Source organism: Tetrao urogallus (assembly GCF_951394365.1).
Source record: "Tetrao urogallus genome assembly, chromosome: 8".
In the NCBI taxonomy this organism is placed as follows: Eukaryota; Metazoa; Chordata; class Aves; order Galliformes; family Phasianidae; genus Tetrao; species Tetrao urogallus.
Genome location: NC_136821.1, coordinates 3821361 through 3843990, shown reverse-complemented (window position 1 = coordinate 3843990; position 22630 = coordinate 3821361). Strand labels below are relative to the sequence as shown.

General features: G+C 38.4%; 1 protein-coding gene across 1 annotated transcript in view; it reads left to right on the top strand.

Moving 5' to 3' along the window:
* Nucleotides 1-21564, top strand: part of ARHGAP15 (Rho GTPase activating protein 15) — a gene marked incomplete at its 3' end in the record, with an annotated part of 300587 nt that extends 279023 nt beyond the window's left edge. Inside the window, exon 13 of the mRNA XM_079539012.1 lies at nt 21381-21564. Coding sequence (XP_079395138.1) covers nt 21381-21564 — 184 coding nt within the window. The remainder of the gene's footprint in view (nt 1-21380) is intronic.
* Nucleotides 21565-22630: the final 1066 nt, after the last annotated feature.

Sequence of the window (22630 nt, the reverse complement as noted above, 5' to 3'; positions counted from 1 at the left end):
GAAGCATTTCATGCCAGGATTGACAAAATGAATGAATGACTGCAAATAAAAGACTGCTCCAAGCTTAAAATGAATGATGCCTTTATGCCGACCATTTCTGTTGCATTCTCCTGACACGTATATATTAAAGATCCTTTAACTTGTCGTGTAGCATCCAGCTGAACAGGCAAAATGAAGTCCATATAGCTGTGGGAATGTCCCTATTTAATTAAGGATGGGAAAATTTTAAACAGGCCATAGAAGGACTTAGTTTGCCCTTGCCGAAAAACGTTTTCTGTGTATTCATCTGCAGTAGCCTGTGCACATATTCTCTCCTTTTGAGGGTTATTTGGAGAAAAATGATAATTTATTACTGTCAATGGAGGACTAATATGGAAAATCATTTCTTGGGAAAAGCCTGTGAGCAAGAAGGTGGTACAGGCTGTCACTGGACCTATACCATATACAAAATTTACAGCATCAAACGTGGCATCTATCCTTACATGAAGAAAGTTTTGTTACTATGTTTTAGGGGAAAGATATCAGGTATACACAACAAGTCTTTGATCTTACAGTTAAATCACTTGATTGATACTCTGGAGACCTGGGTTCAGTTCTTGGCTTTGAGAGGATATTTGGTGTGACCTTGGGTAAATCATTTAATCTCTCTGTGCCTTGGCTCCTTGTTTACAAAATGATGATAATGCTTCATTTGTCTATATTGGCTTTTTAAAACATTATCTATGAGGGACAGCAATTTTCTCTAACTGTGTATGTATAGAATAACTGGCAAAACTGGACCAAGATTGGTGTATTGGGCTTTTGCTGTTGTTTGGCATGGGTTTTGTTGTTGTTGTTGTTTTTCTTCTTTTTTTTTTTTTTTTTTTTTTTTTTCCTTGAGGCTAGGGCAGGAAAAAAGATACTTCTTGTAACTGAGATAATGAATTACCAATATTTCATCATGCATATATTCACAATATCTGGTTTGACTGCTGATGGGAGTGTGGATTCGTGGATGTACTGCATAAATAAGCACATGTTCTTATCCAAGTATCACTGCAGAAAGCATGGTGAACACAAAGGTTTGCCAATGCAGTATAGTCACACAGTGATGTAGGGTAGAAAGATGTAGTATTTAAGCCATCAGAGCATTATGGGTGGGATCTCCTAAGTCTCTCTGAAGGAGGCCAGTCTCCTATGCCACACAAACACATCCCCGGGGAAGGAGAGGACTCTTCCCTGTCAGTAGTAGCAGAATAGATATTCTAAATATCAAAAAATAGGGAAAAGCTAAAATGTTCCCTTGAATTAATAATTAAGAAAGACAAGTCACAATGGCCCCATGGCTCCATAAATGGGAATATAGAAACATACGTGCATTACTATTAGTGGCAAGTTGTTTATATTATTAAATCAGAGGAAGTTCTAGTTGCCAAATATTTGAAAAAACTAAGTAAACTTGTTTAATTTGAGGCATGTTACTGCAGTCTCTATATTTGCTTGTGCAGACAGTAGTTCTTGCCGAAGGTGGAACTCATCTTCAAGGGGTTTCTCATGGGAGCAGATGAAGGACCTGAGTTACGCTGTTTCTGTGGCAAGTGGGTGTTCAGCATGAGAAATCAACTTTAGCCCAGAATGCTGTTTTTATCCTAAATTGCAGATAACAACAAGGGTGCACTATGGTCCCATTCTGCAGTGCTTCAGTCTGCAGAAGCAGTCCAGATTAAGCACATGTAAATGCACTTCAGGTGGATCTTTCCTTAGAAACCCAGACAAAGCAACTGATGAGAGAGTGAGAGAAAGGCCCGGCAGCAGGGATTAACATCAGTAGCGTGTATTTTTCTTAAAGCATGCCTTCGGAAGTTGCAAGAAGTCACAGTGTAGTGTATGAAGCCAGGAGAAGGATTAAATGCTTGTAGTTGCAGTACCTTTTCTTCTGAGTATTTTGAATTTGATGAAAAAAAGTCTGCTATTCATTTTTGCATGAAATTTATACCGCCACTCATATAAACAGAAGAGAAAATATGGAGCTGAACAGATTTATTGTATGGCTCTTTCCAGTCTAATATAACAAACTGCTTTGTTAGGATTCATGCTGAAAATAATTGAGTCCAGCTACTATTAGGTTTTTATGACCTCTTCCTGAAGATGACCAAATCCAACATTACAAAATACATGAAAGAAGAAAACAAACTACTACTACTTCTACTACTACTACTACTACTAATAAAAAGAGTAAGGATTTTTTCAAATAAGGGCAACATAAAGCAGCCTGTTCTATTTGAGAATGCTTGGAGTCTTTACCTGAGTATACAGGCCATATGTTTATGTTCTATACACTTGTGAAACAGTCACACTTCCTCAGGACTCAGTTCTTCCCTGATACTTATTTACAAGTGGTGTTTACTCCCAGACAGAGTGAGCTAACCACAGCTACCAGATAAAAGTGACAGACCGTTCTGCTCCTATTTTGCAGGCATACACAGGGCATGGGATGATGCAAAAACCTTGCAGTGTCTCTGTGCACAGATGTGAACAGAGAACAATCCATCCCTGCCCAATAGGACAATATTGTCAGCGATAATTTATTCTCACAACTATAATTCAGTTGAGTCAGAAGGACTTTTCCCTCTTTAAGGATCTCACAGCATTCTATGATCAGCACCTAACCCATTTTTACAACAGCTATCACACACCTCTTAGGAGACACTCGGAGCTTAAAAGACTTAAAGACTCCGCATAAACCAGCAGTATAACTGAAAAGCCGAGAGAAGGTTGGTTGTTTTTTTGTTGTTGTTTTTTTTTTTTTTTGCATGGAATCCTCTGCAGAGAGCCCCAGACCCTCTCTCCCCCAGTGCAAGATGCGTGAGGGGAGGTGGTGGCTGCGGGCGCCTGGCTGAGCCCCGTGAGCTGCGCTCCGAGCTGGCGCACTGGCTGCAGCTCTGCTCCAGGAGCTGTGTGCCTGCATTACACAGTGCTGTGCCTGAGCTAATAAGCTGTGCTTATTAATGTTAAATTAATGAATCTCAGCCTGCTCTGCTTATTAGGTTGAGCTCCGTGCCACCACGAGGCAGCTCTGCGGCTCCCAGGCCCGAGCTGTCTCACATCTGACCAGGCTGGAGCACAGGGCAGCCAAGCTGGAGTCTGCCCTTACACATCCATGTGGGCACCTCTGCAAAGGGATGCACTGCAGGCAAAAGCCCTCGCCTTGCTTATTATTCTCCTGCACAGAACAGGATAATACATGTTATTTACAAAAGTATAAAATGGATGTGGAAATAATTAAACGGGAAGACGGGGCCAGCCTGATGCAACCATCACTCTCCCTTACGTGGAAAGCACTGAACCCAGATGCCCAACTGTGGAAGATATTCTTCCAGCAGCAGCATCTGCCTCCTTGGCAGACACTTCAGGCGAGTTGTCTGGGGAGCTCTGCAGTTGCCTCTTGGTCTGTCACGTGGATCTGTTACTGTGGCCTATCTGGCTGCCTTGTCCAGACTGAAGCCAATTCCTTTCGATTCACCTTTGAATCCAAGACGATCCTTTTTTATTATTTTTTTTTTCTCCATTTTTCTTGTATAGTATATAGCACAGCAAGGCATTTTTAGACACCATTTGGGCTTTTTGCCCTTTCGGAGACAGACTCATGATTTTTTTCCTGACTGCTTTCCCCCCACCTAATTCATCCCTGAAACTGTTTGTATGCATTTTGGACATAAGCTCCTCATCAAGAGTAGAATTAATTACCCAAGACATACCCACTATCCAATATACTGTCTAACAAAAGTATTAAGTATTGCAAGATTCATAGTTTATCTGTTTTGAAAAACAACCTTCCCCCCATGCCCGTAGCTCTATGGACAGAGAAAGCACCCAAGCTGAACAACGCAAACACACACACACCCCTCAAAGCTTGCAACACAGCAGCTCCATTCTGCAAGGCATTGGCTTTTACAAGCAGCATGCAACTAAACGGACTTATTTCTACCTATTAAAGATTGGAACAAAAAAAAAGCCTTGCATAGAAATAAGCCCACAATAGCCTGCACAGCAGGAAGCGATGACAATGTGATGACAAGTCCAGCAGCCATACCCAGAATTCTGAGGGTAAATCAGAAAATAAAGTTAAAGTATGGTAATACTAAATAGGGGATGTCTGCAAACTTCTTTCTTTCTGTCTGTCTTTTTCTTTTTTTTTCTTTTTTTTTTTTTAAGTTGGTGTAAGAAAGATGTAGCAAACATATGTGATTTTCACTCAGTAAATTATGTGTTATAACAGCAGTTTCAAGCAGGCTTACATACTAAATCTAGGCTCAGAAGAACCCTTTTTTCACATGGTAGAAAAACAGATTATATTAAAAACTGTAGAAGTCTTTTATTTAAAAAGAAAATATGAAAAATGAAACAGATAAAAGTTATGTAAAAAAGGAAAAGCAAGACCAAGAATGGAAGAATTATGCAACAAATATTTGTGGAAACTCTGAGAACTTGGGGGAGACTGAAACCCAAAGCATGGATGGGCGTTCAGTTTTTACTTCAAGTAAAATGCCCACATTCAGGCATGTGCAAAGGAAAGTTCTTAACCAAAACCATGAAAAACAGGGAATGCTTCCTAAATTATTTCATGAATTAGGACCTTTCTTTAGAATCAGACAACTCAGGATCTGCTCTTGCTCTTTAGACACAGGACAGCAACAATGAGAAAAGCTGAGCCTTACTCCTACAAACTTAGGGAGCAGCTACTAGAAATGTGAACAGGATAAGCATCATCTGTCATCAAAGTAAGTGGGTGGTTGGTCAGAGTAGGAAGACACTCAGGCACCCCTGACTAACATTTGAAGTTTTGCATGAAGTCAACTGATCTCTCTCTAGAAAAAATACATATGAAGGCATGCTCTGTCTGCACACATGCTTTTCTCTGTTTCAGCTATAGAAAAGTTTCACAAAGGAGCTGGACCAAGGCCAGATCTTGTCCTATTTACTCTAACTTCTTTGGGTTCAGTCTGCAGGAAAAGAGAAGAGTTAAACCTATTTCTCTCTGCTGAAGTACATAGTGGCCTACCAAACAGTTGCCTTGATAATTAGTGACACAAGACAATGTGCACCAGGCCCAAGTGTGCACAGTATAGGAGTAATAATAGTTACCGAATTAAAGGCAAAAAAGAAATCCAGAATGCACCTTTATGCATTCTCTTTGTGTTCACATTGTGGGGGGGGGGGGGAAGGTGTCTGTGACAGAGGTTTCTGCAGTCATGCCTTGTCCTTCTTCATGTGAAATAAGAGACTTTGCAAAGTTCACCCATTCCCTGAAGAGTACGTTACAGCTTAGTGGCTTTAAAGAGAAGAATGTTGAGGAATTAGAAATGCATTTTCACCTGAGCTTCCTATTTTCATAACCGTATTTAAAAATATAAACCCTGATTTTCATAACAATCAGACAAATAATTATGCTTGGTACTTTTCAATGCTACCAAGCTTCAAAATGTAGTGAACTGGTGTATCAGCAAATAACAGAACGATAAAAATAATTAACATAGTTTTAATTTAAATATTTATGATACGGTTGACTCTGTGTCTGTACAGCCCCATTGTGCTAGGTGCAGTACACAAATACAGAGAGATAGAGCCCCTGTTTCAAAGAGCTCCCATTGTTCATTCCACATTACTCAGTATCAAATGATCTCAAAAAGCTTTTCAAACATTAATTAAATCTCAGAACTTCCTTTTTCAGGTCAATAAGTTTTATTATCCTAGTTGTGTAGATGGAGAAAGTAAGGAATGAAGAGAGTAGTCACTTGCCCTTGACTACAGAGTGAACACTTCTCACTTCCACTCTCTGCTGTCTCTCAGCTTCCCCCAGCCCCTCAGCATCTTCCAGCGTATGGCCATATGCACATCCACACTCTGGGTGTACGCGTGCATATGGACAGCACATCTCAGGGAAGGCCAGTTATTGCTAAGTGCTCTTCGTTTAATAAAGACCATGTGGGAGCCCTGCTTCTGGTTTGCACTCACACAAGCTTCAGTAAAATATCACTGGCAAAGTTAATTTATGAGATTTTGTAACCTCTTAATATTGCTTGGGGTGAGCGTTCTTTTCAACTCAATTGGTTTTGTTGGTGAAAATTAAAAATGCTCAATTCATTACAAAAAGGGCTTTCCCCCCCCCCTTATTTATTTATTTATTTATTTATTTATTTATTTATTTATTTATTTATTCTATTTTGAGAGATTGAGCCGTAACACATTAATGTCCAGAACCAAGCCATCAATGGGTAAATTGCAGTGCTTTTCTGACTTAAGATGCAGGATTTTGCTCACAATAAGGCTGCAAAACAAATAATAGGCTTGAAGTTTCTTAAGATATTCATTGAAACTTAAGAAAAAAGTCTTTAATGCCAAAGTGTCAGTGTTCTGTGTAAAATAATTAATATAACACAATAGGATCTATTCTACTATCGATTGAAAGGGAATTTATGCAGGTAATTCATTAAGGCTGGTGGGAGTTTGGCATGTAAATCCCCCAGCACTTTGATGGGAAAACAGACCCTGACTGTTTGATTTTTACTTTTTCATAAGCCATAAACCACATGCTTTTCAGTGACAACTATAAAAAAACAACAACAAAAAGCAAATACCTGAGCAACTATGGCAATGGATGCCTCTGCTTTGTGAGACTTCTGAAATGACATCAGAGCAGATAATTTTTCATGCTTTGGAAAAGATGCAACAATAATTTCAATCACTGTATTGGGAGAATCAATACATTTTTTGCTCTCAGAGAATGGTATTTTACATTCTAGCATTTCCAGGCTATCACCTTCATACATCTCTTTTTGTGGTCAAGTGCACGATTAGTGCTTCTAACAGTGTATCGGCCATTCATTTTCTTATGAAGATCTACAAATTCTGGTAAATAAAAGCCAATCGGAAGAAAAATGAAGAGTGAAATCTGTGGACTGGAATGTACCCTACTTGTAATGGGAACAAAAAGCTGGCAATGAAATATAAACCTAAATCACTGCAGAATGACCTACTTTAAGGCATTTGCCAAAGAGACAGTGTTTTAGACAGCTCCTCTGAAGTAACGTCTTTATGTCTATGCCATCTACAGATTTATTGTTGTTCTTTAAAAAAGGAAGAAAGGAAGAAAGGAAGAAAGAAAGAAAGGAAGAGAAGAAAGGAAGAAAGGAAGAAAGAAAGAAAGGAAGAGAAGAAAGGAAAAAAGGAAGAAAGGAAGAAAAGAAAGGAAGAAAAGAAAGGAAGAAAAGAAAGGAAGAAAGGAAGAAAGGAAGAAAGGAAGAAAGGAAGAAAGGAAGAAAGGAAGAAAGGAAGAAAGAAAGAAAGAAAGAAAGAAAGAAAGAAAGAAAGAAAGAAAGAAAGAAAGAAAGAAAGAAAGAAAGAAAGAAAGAAAGAAAGAAAGAAAGAAAGAAAGAAAGAAAGAAGAGGAAAAAAAAAAAAAAAGAAAAACCTACAGTGTGTCTGAACAAAACTAAGCTTCGTCTATAGAAAGATTCCAGTATTGTGGGCACCACACCCACACCTACTGATGTGGTCCAAGTTTTTTCTTTAGAGGCACCTAATTAAGAAACCCTGACTCATTTACATGGATACGTTTGATCTAAATTACACTCTAAACCACACCAAATTAGGAGCATCTGTGAATGCGAAGTGTTTGTTCCCAGTGCCTGGTAGAACAGGGCCAGTTCTGGACGGCACATGTTCAAGTGATGAAAAATATTTCAGATGTAACATACTTCTGAGACTTACTTTTCCACTAATAATTCATAATGAGTTAAACCAGTATCTCTGCTCAAACAATTATTTCAGGCTGTGGTTAAAAAAAAAAAAAAAAAAAAAAAAAAAGTCATTTTACTTTTAAAAGGAGGTGGGTAAAAACATTGTTCAGGGGCTGTCCTGATAAAGGGCCTTCACACAACCATTAGCAGGATTTGAAGCTGTGTATATCAGATATATATTAGTCCTGAAGCCTAAGGTGAGGAAAACTCTCTATGACTGATTAATTGCTGCTCACAGACCAGGCATTCTGACATGATACACCTTCTGTTGCAAACCTTCTGTGCCATCTTTCCTGGAGTTCACAAGAAGGTGTCAAACTGACGAGGTGGTACCACAAATGCTGATTAAGATGAACAATCCAAGACAGCAAACCAGATCTGAGAGAGGTGCTTGCTTTTGGATTGCTGTGTAGATCAGCTATGTTTTTTTGCATTCTAGTTGGCCACTCCATCCAAAAGAGTGTCCTACAGCAATATATGAACTTTCATCCTGCTTTTCCCTCTGGGAAAGAACAAGCAGAGGAGGCTGCAAAAGCCACTGGTTGCTGCTTGCAGTCTAAACTGACTCAAGAAATAGCCTTTATCTTGCTCTTATTTAAGCCATAGGAGCAGCCCAAGCACTAGGGAGTGCAAATCTGAATTCCATGCTGTGTTTGCAATTCCCAGACTGCAAATGCAATTTGGCACAACCGTCATTGGGCCCACAGTTTTTGGCAGCTACCTTTTATTCTTCCCTTCTTTTATGCTTTGTGAATAGTCTAAGTTACATAATACCAGTGACAATTTGTTTATGGCAAGCATTAGAGTCACTGTTTTATGATTACATTCAAACTTGAAGCCACATTTTGACATCTAAGGATCATCTTGCATTCTCATATATTATATACAATGAAGGTTTGTGTTCCAGTAAGGGAGGGTAGGAACTTTATAAATAACATGACTCCTTTTGTCTGAAGAGATTTTAATATATTTGTCTGATCTACTGTTTTTGCAGTAGCTAGAATATAATTTGAATATATTAATATTTTCAGCAACTGTGCTCAGGGAGCCCACTTAATAACTTATGCATGGATATATAGATACACTTCAGACAGAGGTAATGTTTTTAGCCCTTATGTTGGTAATACTTAGACACACACAATGAAAGAGCCTGTTCTTTCGTCCTCTTTGTTGTGGGCATGCATTGTGATGGTATGGAGCCAGTGTTCTTTCTGTTGTCTACACAGCCTGGATTCAATAAGCAGTTATATATGCATATTATGACAATGTGGTCAAGGAAACCAGATTTTTTTACTATACCTTCATGTGTCTGTACAGTATAAAATCTGGTATTTATTTTTCCTGTCCTCATTCAATATGTTAACAAAATTATAATTTGATACAGGTTATGTTCACTTTATAATTAAAATTATAGATTTAGATGAAAATACAGCAAGATGTTGCTGAATGGAAAATATTTATCTTTCTGTACATTATGCATTATGGTGCAATGTAAAATCAGAAATCTGTGGAGTGGCTAGCTCCAGCCAAGCTTATGCCTATTTGCCTCCTCCCCTGGTCCCCAAGATGCCACTAATCACTTCTTCTAAGCTGGGGCTTCTACACCAATCTCAGTCCCATCACTAGATGACATTGCCACATCCCCTCCAGAGTGCTACGGTGGTCTTCAGAAATGCTTCTGCACCACATTCCTGTCACCGTCACAAAGCAGAAGGGGAGTAAGGAGAGGAGAGCTGGGGCAGACCCCACTGGCAGTTTTGCATGGGGCAGGAGTGGGACTGAAGAACTTAGGAGGAAAGGATGGATAAGGAGAGTACCTCATAGAAATGCTTCATTACGTTTGTTGGCACAGAAAGGAGAAGAGAGGAACAGGGATGGACTTGGATTCCCTAGGCATGCAAGGGACCTAACTAGACCATCCTAAACTGCAAGTTTCAGATATATTTGTAAGCAACATACTCATATTCCCAGCTACTCGGGATGAGTTTGTTTGTTTGTTTTTAACCTATGCAGCATTTTGACGAGATGTGCTCTAGAATTATATAAGGCAAAGTCATAATATGATTTTAAATTCCACAGAACTATCTTCAATTAAATGGAACTGAGAACATCTTTTAGATTTCTGTCATACTAACCATCACACTCCAAAGAATCAGTATTTTCAAAAACTTAGCAGGTTTTCAAAAAATGTTGTGACCGTGTTCTATCCATTAAGTTCATAATATATTTGCTAATCAGGCATTAAATATCTTTCACCTTGGTGAAAGGGTGTTTTGAATCATTTTTTTTTGTCTAAGTTATGATGGAGAGATTTGATGCAGGCACTGCTTTTTGAACAAGGTCTAACCAAGTGTGATGACTTTCCCATGATACAAACATCAACACTGAACCTCTGGTTTTTGAGTCCTGTCAAGTGTGGTCTGGGTTAGGAGTACTAAGTGAATTGTGTGCATCCTCACTGGTTTTTCTAAATTTTGACTTTGGGCAGGATCAGAAAGAAGAAGATAATTGCAAGTCTGACCATTTGAAGTTAACAATGTTTTGTATTAGAGCTTCAAAGATAGAAGAAAAACAATTGAGAGAGGCAGAGCTGTCTACATAGAGAACTAAAGACTTTGGTGAAGTGTAAAGTAGTTAGTTCAACAGTCCTCTGCAAATAGTACGTATGTCAAAAAATGCTTGACTTAAAAATGAACAAATAAGAAAAGCAGAAGCCAGTTTAAAGCTAGAAAATATCACAGAACTTACTGCACTGCAAAGGGTGCATCTTAAAAAGAAACAATATATGGAAAATCCTGCACTCCAGGCAGTTCTTGCATTTAGTGCAGTGGACTATACACGTGCACAAAAAATAAACATCAAGCTAAGGTGAGTGGACAAGACAGACAAAGTGTAAGTAGAAAAGACAATGCTGACATAGTAAATTCATTGCTCAAGGGCTAGTAAAATGTAAATAAGTTTAAAGAAATCAAAGACTCACGGCACATACTCACTACTGCATTTAAGAGATATATTCATCCTACTCGTGTTCAATATCAGTGCTGAAACAGTCGTGATGCTGGGAGGCATGTTAAAGCATCTTTCAAATCTGATACAAATGCAGTACATATATGTTGCACTTGTAGCTTGTGGAGAGCTCAGGACTGAACATGAACGACTAGGAATCCTGGTTGAGGTTAGATCCCGTATAAAATCATCTCTATTGGGCAAAGCACTGGGTCGGGAAGACTTTATTTCAAAGAACAAGATGATGATAGTGTGTAAAAAGACTAGGTTTTAGATTAAGGACAATTAATGGACCAGTATTCAGAGGGCTCTGCAGATTTAAAAGGACAGGAGACAAAGCAATTTCTGAAGTTACTGCATATTAAAGACTTCACAGAAAAGGAAACTATCAGCGAAAGTTTGTTCCCTGACTTTTGTGAAATTCTTTGCCACATTCTCCAGTTTCAACAACAAAACACTGGTTGTCTCACAAAACTGAATAATTTTTTTCCTGACACTGGACAAAAACAATGTGCTGTGAGCAAAACACGACTAAGTTTGGCACAAGAAGCTCTGGACTTTCCAGAAAAGATGGATTTCTGAGCAGGTTGGCCAAAGTTTAGCATCTCCATTCAAAATTCCAACCAGTTGTCATTTCGAAGCTGTAAGTCATGTCAGGGCTGAGCTTGTACTGTCAACTGGATTACTGTAGCAGAAAAGTACTATAATTGAAAGCTGCAAGAGGTTATAGATTGAGCATAGTCAAAAGCAATATTTCCACTCAGTAAAAGTAGATATCATCACAACTGAGACTATTTAATATTATACAAAGTGGAATTTGGATTCCATTCTACTCCTGGCCGGTGGGAGGTTTGTCAGTGACTTCCATAGGAATCAGAATTTCAATCACTGTCAAGAGAGATGCAGCAAAGGGTGTGATTAAGCAAGCTAAGTTAAAATAACTGTTAACTAGAGGCTTCCAAAATAAATTTTCTGAGCACGGACTTATATCTAACTCAGTGTTTTCTTATGTAGCAACACAAACAGATCTGCTGGGGAACAAGGCTTATAAAATTGTGCTAGTAGAGTATGGTTAAGGTTTGCAGGCACTCTTCCACCTGAGCTGCTCTTTAGAAAGAAGGATAGAGATTACTGGAAGTAGTGCATGATGCTGGCTGGCAGAGGCACTTAATTTACTGGGAGGAGACAAGATGCTATCATATTAACTCTCATCGTCCTTTTGTTTTTCTTGCTGCTAAATCTGAACCAAGCAATGCAATTTATGTGCATCTGTGAATAAGGCTCCATAGGGTTTCCTCTGTGTTTTCCTCTGCTTTGGGTGTGCTGTAGAAAGGCAGCCTCTTCCACCATCTCACTAAAATGCCTGAGTTACCAGCAGAACTGGTGGCTCTGCTTTGTTTTTGCAGCATATGTTTTGTTTGTCCACTACTGAGCATGGTATGTCAAAGCATCAGTCCCCATCCGAAAAAATGCTGCTAGAATCATTAATCCAACTTTATTAAGAGACTTTTGCTTTATGGAGGAGTATCAAATATTATTAAGACAAAGACAAGAGGATAATAAGGAAATGTGTGTTTTTTTTTCCCTCGCTGACCTAGTTTCTAATCTCACATTAAAATTTTGCATTGATTTTAATTATGCTTAATCTAAAGCTGAGCTCAAAAATTCAGCAGGCTTAAGCACTGCTTTTTAGTGAATTTTCTCGCCTGTCAGCGTTCCTCAGGCTTTCTTTGCTACAGTTAGAAGTTTATTTCCAGCCCAACGCAAAGTTGACAGAGCTCTCAATCCATGGAGAGCATCCAGCACGATCACTGCACAAGGCGTGAGTTCAAACATTACCTTGCTCAGCTCAGCCTTGTGCACAGCGTTCTTCACAGAACAATCACAGCCCTTTTCTCATCAGCGATAGCCAGAGGCAGTAATAAGGGTGAAGGATATCTATCATGAAAAGTCCAGCGTCAATGTGTTCCCCCAATTTATTTACTGACCTTCAATGCAACAGGCATACTCCTGACCCTCATGAGATGAAGCCTAAGGGGAAATGGCACTGAGCACCAATTCCATATCCTGTTGTTCTGTGGTCTAAATTAAGTGCTAATTAATTACCACTGGCATCTTTGGCATTGCCTGTCAAATTGGATTTAGGATATCCTTTCACTGTTTAAACAAATAGCCCTACATCTAAAGCTAAAATCCCAAGTGCTAGCATTTTCTTTGCTTTAAAATTTTTATTTAAACATTTGGCAAGTATCTCCATAGATTTTGCAGGTAGAATTCAAATAAAAGAAACAGGAATTGATATTGTCAATTTTGATTAATAGTCCTTCATTAATAAACATCCTGTTATTCAGTTTCCACCTGCAGTTGCTGATGTTGCCTGGAATCAATTAACTCATATAATTTGATTTATTTTACAAAGACATTTTTGGATGTGCTGTGCAGATGATAAAGGTTCTATATTTATAATTCTTGATTTAAGGGCGATTGTTACTAACTGCTTTTCATTTTTAATGTTAGAAGGAAATGTAGCTTAAGATATTCTTGAATTTTTTTGAAAAAGAAGCTATTTAAGAAGTTAAAGCTTTATTCATATCAGACTATCATCTGTTGCCTTCTGAGCTACACAGGCCACAAAAGCATGCAGATCTAGGACCTCTGACAGGTTGGGCTTTACAATAAACTGGTTATGCTGCAGGAAATAATCAGAATTTAAAAAAAAATAAATACAGAAGTTACATCAGCAACCAAAAATACAATAAAGGATTCTGTGCATTATATCTCGATCTGAACATACATTATTCTATGTAGTCTCACACTGCCTTTATCTCTACTATCCAGACACCTCTAAGCGTATCAGCATCTGCCTAACATCTGCCATGGGTGGTTTTGTTCTCTCCCATTCCTTCCCCTGTACTGACTTGTGCTTGCAGTGGCAGTGTGGCTTTAGTGAGGAGCTTGCTGTTGCTTGAGATATATATGCTTCTACATGGGTGTTAGAGAGGACAGAAATGAATGTCTTGTGAGTGGAGCTGCAGCAAGAGGAGTTTGAGATGCTCCTTATGGAAGTGCATGGCCACCAGCTGACTGCTAGGAAGTGGCTATCCCCAAACAGCAAGTGACAGGCTTGCACTGTGATAGCATAGGCTAGCCAGATCTCCTCCTCTCTCCAGTCTTGTAAGTAATAGTCAGAACAAGCTTGCATTCAGTCACAAAATGTTAAAAACCAAGACAAACTGAGAGGGCAGTGTGCCCTCAGTAAAAGGAGATCTTAACAAGTCACCCATTTGGGTCAGTTCCAAAAGGGAGACATGGAACATTTGCAGAATGAAGGAAGATTATGTGAAAAGACATTGCTTATAAAAGTCAAAATCCATTTATTTGACACAAGATGATTTGGAGGCACAGGACCCAAGTCTTTGCCCAGATCAGGAGCTGGAATAGGATGCCCAAGACATAGCTTGTATATCATAGTATAAGAACTACTGCACTCTTCACAAGCTTGTTTCTTAAATCAGATCTGAGTTATGGCCCTTTGAGGAAAATGCAGGCACCTTGTCAAGACATGATGTTGATCAGCACATGACATAGTCCTAAGCACATGAGATGGTAGAATCCCTGGCATGAGTTTCTAACTTGTAATGAGCGCATCTGTTAGCATGGCAATGGTGGGCCAGTTTTCTGTTCCCAGAAATGCCTGTGCATTGGCAAGATACAATTATTGATTAGCACACAACTGAAGAACACATCAGACCTGTGGTTCCCACTTCCCCAGGCTCCCTGATGGGGCCTCACAAGGCAGGCAGGACAATGCATGGTTTCAGGCTCTCTTTGACACAAGGCAGGTACCAAGCCACCCTGTCCTTTTCATGATGCAACAGCTTGGTTTGGAGGCCATGAGGAGGAAAAGGGAAGGTCCTCCAAAGCTATGTTATGAAACTAGGACCCTACATTCTGCCTGTGTCCCTTTAGACAAATATTCTCGGTCACCTGGAGAACAAAGGCTTTCTTCACAAGACAGGTGCTCTGCATGATGTGGGCAGAGGTAAGAGCACACGTGCTCCCAGAAAGGATGTCACACAGGTAGAAAAGTTCACTCAATGGTAAAAAACACTTTATTTTAAGCAGTTCTCTCATTAAACTAGAGTAAGCCAGAATAAATGCTTTTCTTCAAGTTTTTGGAGTTTATTCTGCCAGCTGTGAACTGATCTTCAGAGCTAACTTATTTTTATTTTGGGCTGGACTCCAGGGCAGTCTGTCCAAGCAGGGCTCATGCTGTAAGGCAAGCAGGAGATCCCCTGAGGAAGCCTACTCTTGCACCAGTTCCCTGTCAGCTGTCCAGATCCCATATATAGCCACTCATTGGTAAGCTCTAAAATTTAGTATGCAAAAGAAGACTGCATCAAGGGCTCATTCTTTTGCCTCAGTGCAACCAAGGAGAAGGGATTTTTACCAAAGAAATGTAATACAAACCTACAGCTGCAGACTACAGGAAGCCTATGGAGTTTCTGTAGGCCAGAAGCCATTGAGGCTGTTTTCAGTGAAAGAAAGCTCTTAAGTATGTCTGAACCATTTCTGACCCTTCTCATAATGTATCAAGCACCGTGACCTGGTTTCTCTATTACCACACTTAGCTATTGTTTCAAATTTAACCTGTGGATGAAAGAGTACCTTGGCGTTTTGCACTGGCAGAAGGAAATAGCTTGAAACTCTATTAGCCCACTGTGATCTCTGCACTGTATATGTTTGCTGGAGAAGAAATCTCATGTAAAAGGCAGTCACTGTAGTGTTTTAGAAGTCTGCAATAAGCACGAATCTCAGGTTATAGCTACACACACAAGGCTCCCCCCTCCCCCCCCCCCAGTACGTAACAAGCCATACAGATTTCACAAACAGCAAGCTAGGGATTCAACTGATAATATTTGCTTTTTCTTAGCTTCATCAGCTGGTGAATGCCACTATAATACAACTGAGCAAATCATCCATAAAGCCAGGACATAAATAATAATGAAGTTTAGTTTGCATTCATAAAATATCAAGAATCCGAATTTATGGCTAAATTTTAATTTTATCTACATTGCAGTGCAATGAATTGAACAGTTTACATAAGTAGAGCTTATGGCATCAGAGGCTCACTTAACCACCAATTATTTCAGTAAGTCTCTCAAGATGGGTTAAGTAGTGCATAGGCCACATGCTCCTCCTCTATACTTTGCTGTCTGTCCTAAGCTGGCAACAGAGTTCCCTTGGGAAATGGACATTTCTGCAAGAACCAGTTATAAAAGGACACCTTTTAAATTGTTGCTTGCATTTTAGGATGACTGTCAATGGCCAAATTTTGTAGTTCAGTTGTGTTTTTGGTACCAAAAAGCACGTAAGTTCTGAATTAAGAACAATCACTATAGCTAAACTGACCTAAGTTTACATTAGAAAATGATGTTGCAGTAATACTCTGCATCTTGGAAGAGTATGTAACAGGACACATGTGGAAAGGAAATACACCCAGAAGAAACGTGGTAGTTTATCTGTGCATCGTTTTGTACTCACGTTTTGCTTTTAACACTGAAAAACCCATCTGCATAAGCCCAGCCAAAATGTGCTTATACACACACAGACATTATCACTTAGTAGGATGGTACGTTTTATTATCAGGTTATTTTCCAGTACATTTGGCACAGTTAAGGTAAGTATATTAACTTTACTTCCAAATAAAGGAAACAAAGTTGTGCTGAATGCCTCAGCCATTTTCAGTGAGTTAAGAACTGACAGGAGGTCCAAGTAATCAACCCTGTCTACTGTGCCGAGCTTTCCCCAGGGACATCTCTTCTGATCATACAAAGCATCTGACTGGCATGGATATAGAATTGCTTTCAATAAAGATTTTATTTCAGGCTTGGATGATTTCTCCCCCAAATGTCTTGTCACTAAAGCAAAGTATGTAATACCTGTTATTTTTTAAAACCTGGGAAGCAGCTTTTGAGACAGAGGAGAGCATAAAACACTGAGTTGAATGTTGTTCATCGTAAAAGTCAGATTTTTACATGTTCAAATTGATCATGAGCTCTGCAATATCAAAAATCAGACAACTACTACATGAAAACTATCCCATCATACTGTGGTGATAAGGTCTGTTAAGACAGCGATATTTGAGGTGAGTAAACTCAGTTGACAAGGCAGCTGAGGCATCCCCAGGACAGAGCTCTGAAGATAAAACATATTTGCATATCTCTGACTACATATAGGAAACCAATATTGGATAATTTGAGGATAATTATTGGTAAGGCAAATCAAAGGGATGTACAGACTTTCACCCCCTGGCGCAAAACAGAGGAATTTGCAGATAAAACCATCTGGCTAGTTGTTGCTAGCACAATTCAGCAAAGATACAAAACCCACAGAATGGGGCAGTCCATTCCTAATCCTGTAGAGAGTTAGTTGTTATATCAAGAAAATGGATGTCATAAATATGTATTCTTTCCTTTCTGGAGAGTATTCCTCATAACTACATATCTTTAATCTCTCTTAGCCTTTGTTTAGATCTTTGGTTTTGATCCTTCATGGCAGTGACTTCACCAATTAAATAAAATATTGTGCAGAATGCTGATGGACAAGGTTCTTACAAGAAAACCTACTTTTATCTCTTAGTCACCTGCTGGCTTCAGAGAATTTCATTTCCTACACCTGTCATTCTGGTCCACAGTATTTACCAGATGACTCTTTCTTACTTTCCCGTTTTTTTTTTTTCTCAAAATTAGGGATCAGCCTCATTTTGTAATGTGCTGCCCTTAATCATAGGCAATATTTCTGGTTCATGGAAGAGCAGCATGCTCTTTGAACCTATTGAAAATTTGCCCTTAAATATAACTTAGAACAGTAAGAGATTACTAAGTTGGAGAGAACCATTCCCATCTCAGCTGGCAAAGGGCAGCTCTACTCCCAAACATGCTTTATCTTACATTAAGACAGCTTTCCAACTGGGATTTTCCTCCCTAAAGACACCGACTTATCTGTTTATTGATGTGCAGTAAGAACATTAAAATGGTGAGGAATCAGTCACTGTTGAAATGCTTTCTCCTCCTCAGTCATTTCTACAGAGCAGAAATGGATGAAGAACATTTCCTAACACCTAGCTTGTTTGAAGTAATAATCCAGTGTGCTTTCCAAATGTCAAAATTAATAACAATTTTATTTAGGGAGTTTGAAAAATGTAGGTTTAATGAAACTAGAAAGCCAAACTCACCATACAATGACCCTCTCAGTTGTAGGGTTGCCCTGCTCTCAGTCACACGCTTTCCAGCTCACAGTTGCCTTGGCAACAGCCAAAGCATAAATTCTAAATATTCTTGCTTATATATCTGCCATTGACACTTCAGTCCTCCTATCACACACTTCTGCTGTTTCAATACATCATTAATTTCATTACTATTAATAATGAGATCTGTACTTTCTGTTTCCTGGCTTGTAATATTTAAGGACCAACACCATTCTTGATATTAGGAATTCAGATCACTTATTTGGGGGCAAAAAGTCTTGCACACCATAATGCCCTGCAATTTCTTGATATGGTTCCAATATCTGTAGCACTCGATTATAGATTGTTTCTAAAATAATCATAAATTGATGGATCATTGCTCCTTTCTTTCGTGCTTTACAAGACATATCTCTGTAATTTCCTTCCATTTTTCATGTTGCAAACGGTGTATCGCTCTCTCTGCTCTTTTATTTTCTGTGCCAAAAAAAGGAACTATTGCCCATTTTTTAAAGTTTTTATTTTTGTAACAGAATTTCACTTAGCAGCTAAGGTAGCTGTTTTAATTGAGTACATATGCTTTTGTTTTGCTTTGATTTTTTATTTCTATTTTTTTGGGGGGAGGGGGTGGGCGGATGAAAAAAAATCAGCAGTTGTGAAATTTCATTGGTAAATATTTGTAATTTAAAATGGCAAAAGGTACCAAAGTCATATTTATTTTCTTCAGTCTGGATTAAATTCCTTCCTTCTTTCCCTCCAATATCTGTATTTTGCCACAACTCATTTAAATACTCAAACTTTCCTGAAAAGTATTCCTGTTTGCTTGGCTTAGATTTTTTTTTTTGTTGTTATTATGATCATGAAAAGAAGTGCAATTGCAAGAGACAGAAAACATCATGAATTTTCAAGCGGTTTTATCCACACAATAATTATTTCACTAACTTTAGTTTAGGGGCCTCATATATATGTGGATGTTTTCATGCTTCGTATCGCTGCACCAAACCAGACAGCAGGTTCCTTGGCATTGCCAAGGAACATCAAGGTTTATGCCATACTTTCACTTTGTGAGACCTAAGTGATTGTAGACCATGGCTGGCAGCAACATCACTCAAACAGGACTTAGCATGAGGAGGGCATCTCAAGGAAAAGCAAGGGGAATCATTCTGCTTCATAAAGATGGCAAATGAGGGCACAGCTTGATGGTTGGATTTGATGATCTTGAAGGTCTTTTCCAACATGATTCCGATTCTACGATCTTGCTCTGAATTTTACAGAACAAGGAAATCAGATCCTTCCTTTTCTTTCTCTTCATCAGGCCCTTTATCCCTGACCACTTTTTTTCTGATTCTGCTCATCTATGGTCCTTTTTTTTTTTTTTTTTTTTTTTTTTTTTTTTTTTTTTTGTCTGCTGCTCCCTGCAAAGTGTTTCTCATCCAGCTGTCCATCATCAATGCCACCTCATTGCAAAGCCATGGCTAGTACTAAATTAATCTCTAATATTATAATGTGTACAGCTTCTCAGTATGACTTTTCCCTGGTGAACCCCCCATCCCTCTCTATGTCTGTGTCATCTGAAAATACTGTATAAGTTTTCCAACATCTAGCCTATAAAAAGTTCAGCAGAAACAAGTTCTTCTCACAGGGATAACTCAAGCTCCTTATACGTCCTTTTGCATTAGTGGCATTCAGGAAAACGTTTTCACTCGTTACAAACTTTTTTAATTGTGATAAATATGTGTGACGTCCATCAGAAACCCACGCAGCCGTTTGGCAACAAAACTACTAACTTCTGAGACTTTTTGGACTCCTAAGTGATGATATGTTAATCTTACCACAGAGGAAACATAATTATTTTTTTAAATTTATAATAAAGATGGTGTATTTTAAGAAACTAATAATTGAGCCAATCTGATTAGTGCCATATGGAGAGTGTTTTATGCAATGGACACCACAGTTAAAAGCATGAGGCAGAACTAAGTAATGTTTTCTATTTAAATGTGGAAAAATCCATGAGCATCAGTGTTCAAGGAATGTGGTATATGACAAGATTGGCAGAAATCCACAAGACGACACTTTTTGTTTTGCAGCGTACCAGGAACCTGAACTCACATCTCATGAAGTTTCTTTCACTTACAGTTTAACTTACTGTAAATTCGGCAGTAGGTAGAGCAAAACAGAGATAGCTACGATGATTTTAAAATTGCTGTCTGGGTTTTACAAAGGTAAATGAGTGACAAATAGGAAGAGACGAATGAAAGAAGAACTTGGCTTCCAAAGCCCGCTTGGAGTATTTAAGTTAAAGCTACCAGGTTAGGGAAGTAAATTCATTTACACATTAAAGTTACATTTATTTCATATTCCTTGTAAAGCTATGTAATTTATTTGTAATATATCTGTATTTACTTTCCAGCCTAGAATATTTTAGATATTCTGGAGGGTGAAAGGAAATAGATTTTTTTTTAGTCCACACTCACCGCTGCAGAGATTTATGCAAAACTGCCTACCTAACCTCTGTCCATTAAACCAATATTGTTCTTAGTCCAGGCTTCTCAATCCTTAATGTCATTTCCACAAGAATATTAAGTCTTAATACAGACAAAAGATCAACTTTTAATAATAATGGTCCTCCTCTCATAATTTGTGGGTAATAAAGATATCAAAGGTTATAATCCTTACCATTGTTTTCTAAGCCATCCCATTAAGGTATGTGGTTTCAGTGTCCTTTAAGAAATTTCTTGTCAGGATAAGGCACGCAAAAGTCTTTTCAGTTATATAAATTTCACAATCCATTTGTGAGCATACTAACTTTATTGGATTTAAATTAGCTGAAGGGATGCATTTCATATGAGCTTTATATTAAGGACCCTTTTATGTTTTCCCAACTCTTTCAGCACAGGAGACCATGCTACAAGAAGCAAAGAGATTTTTCCCTGAAGCCACCAAAACTGTTACCATTAACATTGCTTGATTATCTTAACAGAAAGGGCAACCTCTATTTTCAATATCTAAATGTATGAGCCCCGAAGTTATTCCCTTACAACATACACCTGAAATAATGGGCATTCACGAGAAAGCAGCAGAAAATCGTGCCCTGGTATAAGTGAATCCTAAGTGGGTCTTTAGCTCTCCATTTCACACACATCTTGTGGCTGAATCACCTTTCATTACTTGTCAGATTGGCAGAAGTTGTCACTTCTCTCCCTCTTTTCTTCCTTTTCAATAACTCAACCAAATAAACACCCCCAGTAGGAGAGTGAGTGAGAAAGGAAAGTGCCTCTGTATACTTTGAATGCAACAGCGACTCCTTTGACATCCCTGTTTTTTAACCAATTATTTCCTTTCGTCAACAGGATAGCAGCCAAGGAATCCGTGAATCTTATGTCAACACAAAGCTTAGGAATTGTGTTTGGACCAACACTCCTTAGACCTGAAAAGGAGACAGGGAACATGGCAGTCCACATGCTGTACCAAAATCAGATAGTTGAACTTATGCTGAGTGAGTACAGCAAGATCTTCGGCTCTGAGGAAGACTGACAGACAGGGCCTGTTATTGAAAACGTTCACATCTGTCTTGATGTCTAATATTTTTACATTTCTGTAAACATATTTCTGAAATATTTCTTTTTCTTTCAAGTGACAGATGCCTCGTTTTGTGAAAACTTAATGATGATTTTGTGTTTAATTTTCAAACATTGGAATAAAAAATATTGTCAACATTTGCCTATATGTATTCCACATTAACCCTTTGAGAGTTTCATTATGCTAGCACTCCAAGTGTCAGTTTTTTGCAAGCTGAGCATACAGCATATGGCCAAGGACCATAGAAAATGCTGTTTACCAACATATGCAATGGCACAGAAAGACAAAGAATAATTGAGGAGATTGATGGGAAATGGAATAAATATGTATATCAAACACAACAAATTAAAACGGATACAGCATAGCTTATAGGGAATTTGAGTATAATTTACCTTTCCCTTTGATATGGATTGAAAGTTAAATACACGATGAATTATCAAGTCCCCTACATCACAAACTGAAGAAAGGATTCAATCTATTACATTTAAACAAATTTAAACTGAAAAAAGAAAAAGCCAACAAAACACAGTCTCATTATTTGCATTACAGTGCCTCAAAAAATACAACTGAAATCGGAACTTTGGCGCTTTTACTTCAGTGCAGTACATGAAATGAAGACATTGCATGACTGCTCATTTTAATGTAACATCCATTTTGATTCTTCATCACACTGTACATCTGCCCGCTTTCCCCAGCTATCTCATGTTCTGTAGCATTTGTATTGTGCTCCTGAGGATGCTTTATTGGTGAACTACATTAAATTCATCTAGAAAGACCTTTAAAAAAAAGCCTTTTCATATGCCCTTAGGATTACTTGGCTAGACTTGAATCAATTTATGCATTTGATGGTTAGTTTCAGTTGTCATGGATAAACAAAAGGGTAACTGTCTAGAATATATCAAATATTGTTTCATTTTGAAATGTATGTTTCCAGCTATACACATCTCCTACCCTGTTTTGTAAAAGTATTCTGCTGATAAAATGTAGACTTATGTTTGACAGCTTTTTAATCAAGTTCAAA